Source organism: Octodon degus, unplaced genomic scaffold (assembly GCF_000260255.1).
Source record: "Octodon degus isolate 3935 unplaced genomic scaffold, OctDeg1.0 scaffold00072, whole genome shotgun sequence".
In the NCBI taxonomy this organism is placed as follows: Eukaryota; Metazoa; Chordata; class Mammalia; order Rodentia; family Octodontidae; genus Octodon; species Octodon degus.
In genome coordinates, this window is record NW_004524648.1 from 8,437,131 (window position 1) to 8,437,941 (window position 811).

Consider the following 811-nt stretch of genomic DNA (forward strand, 5'->3'; position numbering starts at 1 on the left):
TCACAACATACTTAGATGTTCAGAGATGTCTGGAGTATTTGGGCTATCTAGGTTATTCCATATTGACTGAACAAGAGTCTCAAGCTTCCGCCATTACAGGTAAGGAGGTGGATATTTATCTTATGGTTAGGAATGTTTTTTGAGACTCTAACCGTAAATGTTACAGAGCAGAAAAAAACTCATCTTTGGCCAGGTATGGTGGCACGTACCTATAATCCCAGCACTTGGGAGGCTGAGGCAGGAGAATCTGAGAGTTTGAGGCCAGCATAGGCTACACAGTGAGTTCAAGCCCAGCCTGAACTACATAGCAAAGTCTTAAAGAAAAGACACCCCTATCCAAATAAATAAATAAATAAATAAATTCATCTTCATTAGTTTCCAGGTCTTTATTAGTTTTCATCACCATTGCCTGACTTGATTCATTTTGTTAGTTTTCTTCATGATTTGGAAATACCTTGAATTGAGATGCTGGACTCTTTATCAAAAAGAAGAGTACAATTTTTGCTTCTAGTACACTCTCTGGCATATCTCCTGGTACAAAATGAGGGAGAGCTTTGGGCATTAAACACTTTAGCAGCCTATCTTGCATTTTAATTTGCTTTAAATGTTAAGAACATATTTCTTAACATATGGTCTTGATCTGAAACTAATTATACATCTCTCACCTCTGTAACCTTGTTCCTCATTAATAAATCTTTTAACAGTTCTTGTGGTGTAAACCACACTTTTTGCAAAAGCATTGTGCTTTGCTTAAGAAAACCCAGAGATACAGAGGTAACAAATTTAGGAAGCATTTCAGGAGTTTTCTCTG

General features: G+C 36.9%; 1 protein-coding gene across 1 annotated transcript in view; it reads left to right on the top strand.

Annotated features, from left to right (window-relative positions):
• Rhot1 (ras homolog family member T1) overlaps positions 1-811 on the top strand; it is an 85,423-nt gene that overhangs the window by 56,511 nt on the left and 28,101 nt on the right. Inside the window, exon 11 of the mRNA XM_023719855.1 lies at positions 1-99. Coding sequence (XP_023575623.1) covers positions 1-99 — 99 coding nt within the window. The remainder of the gene's footprint in view (positions 100-811) is intronic.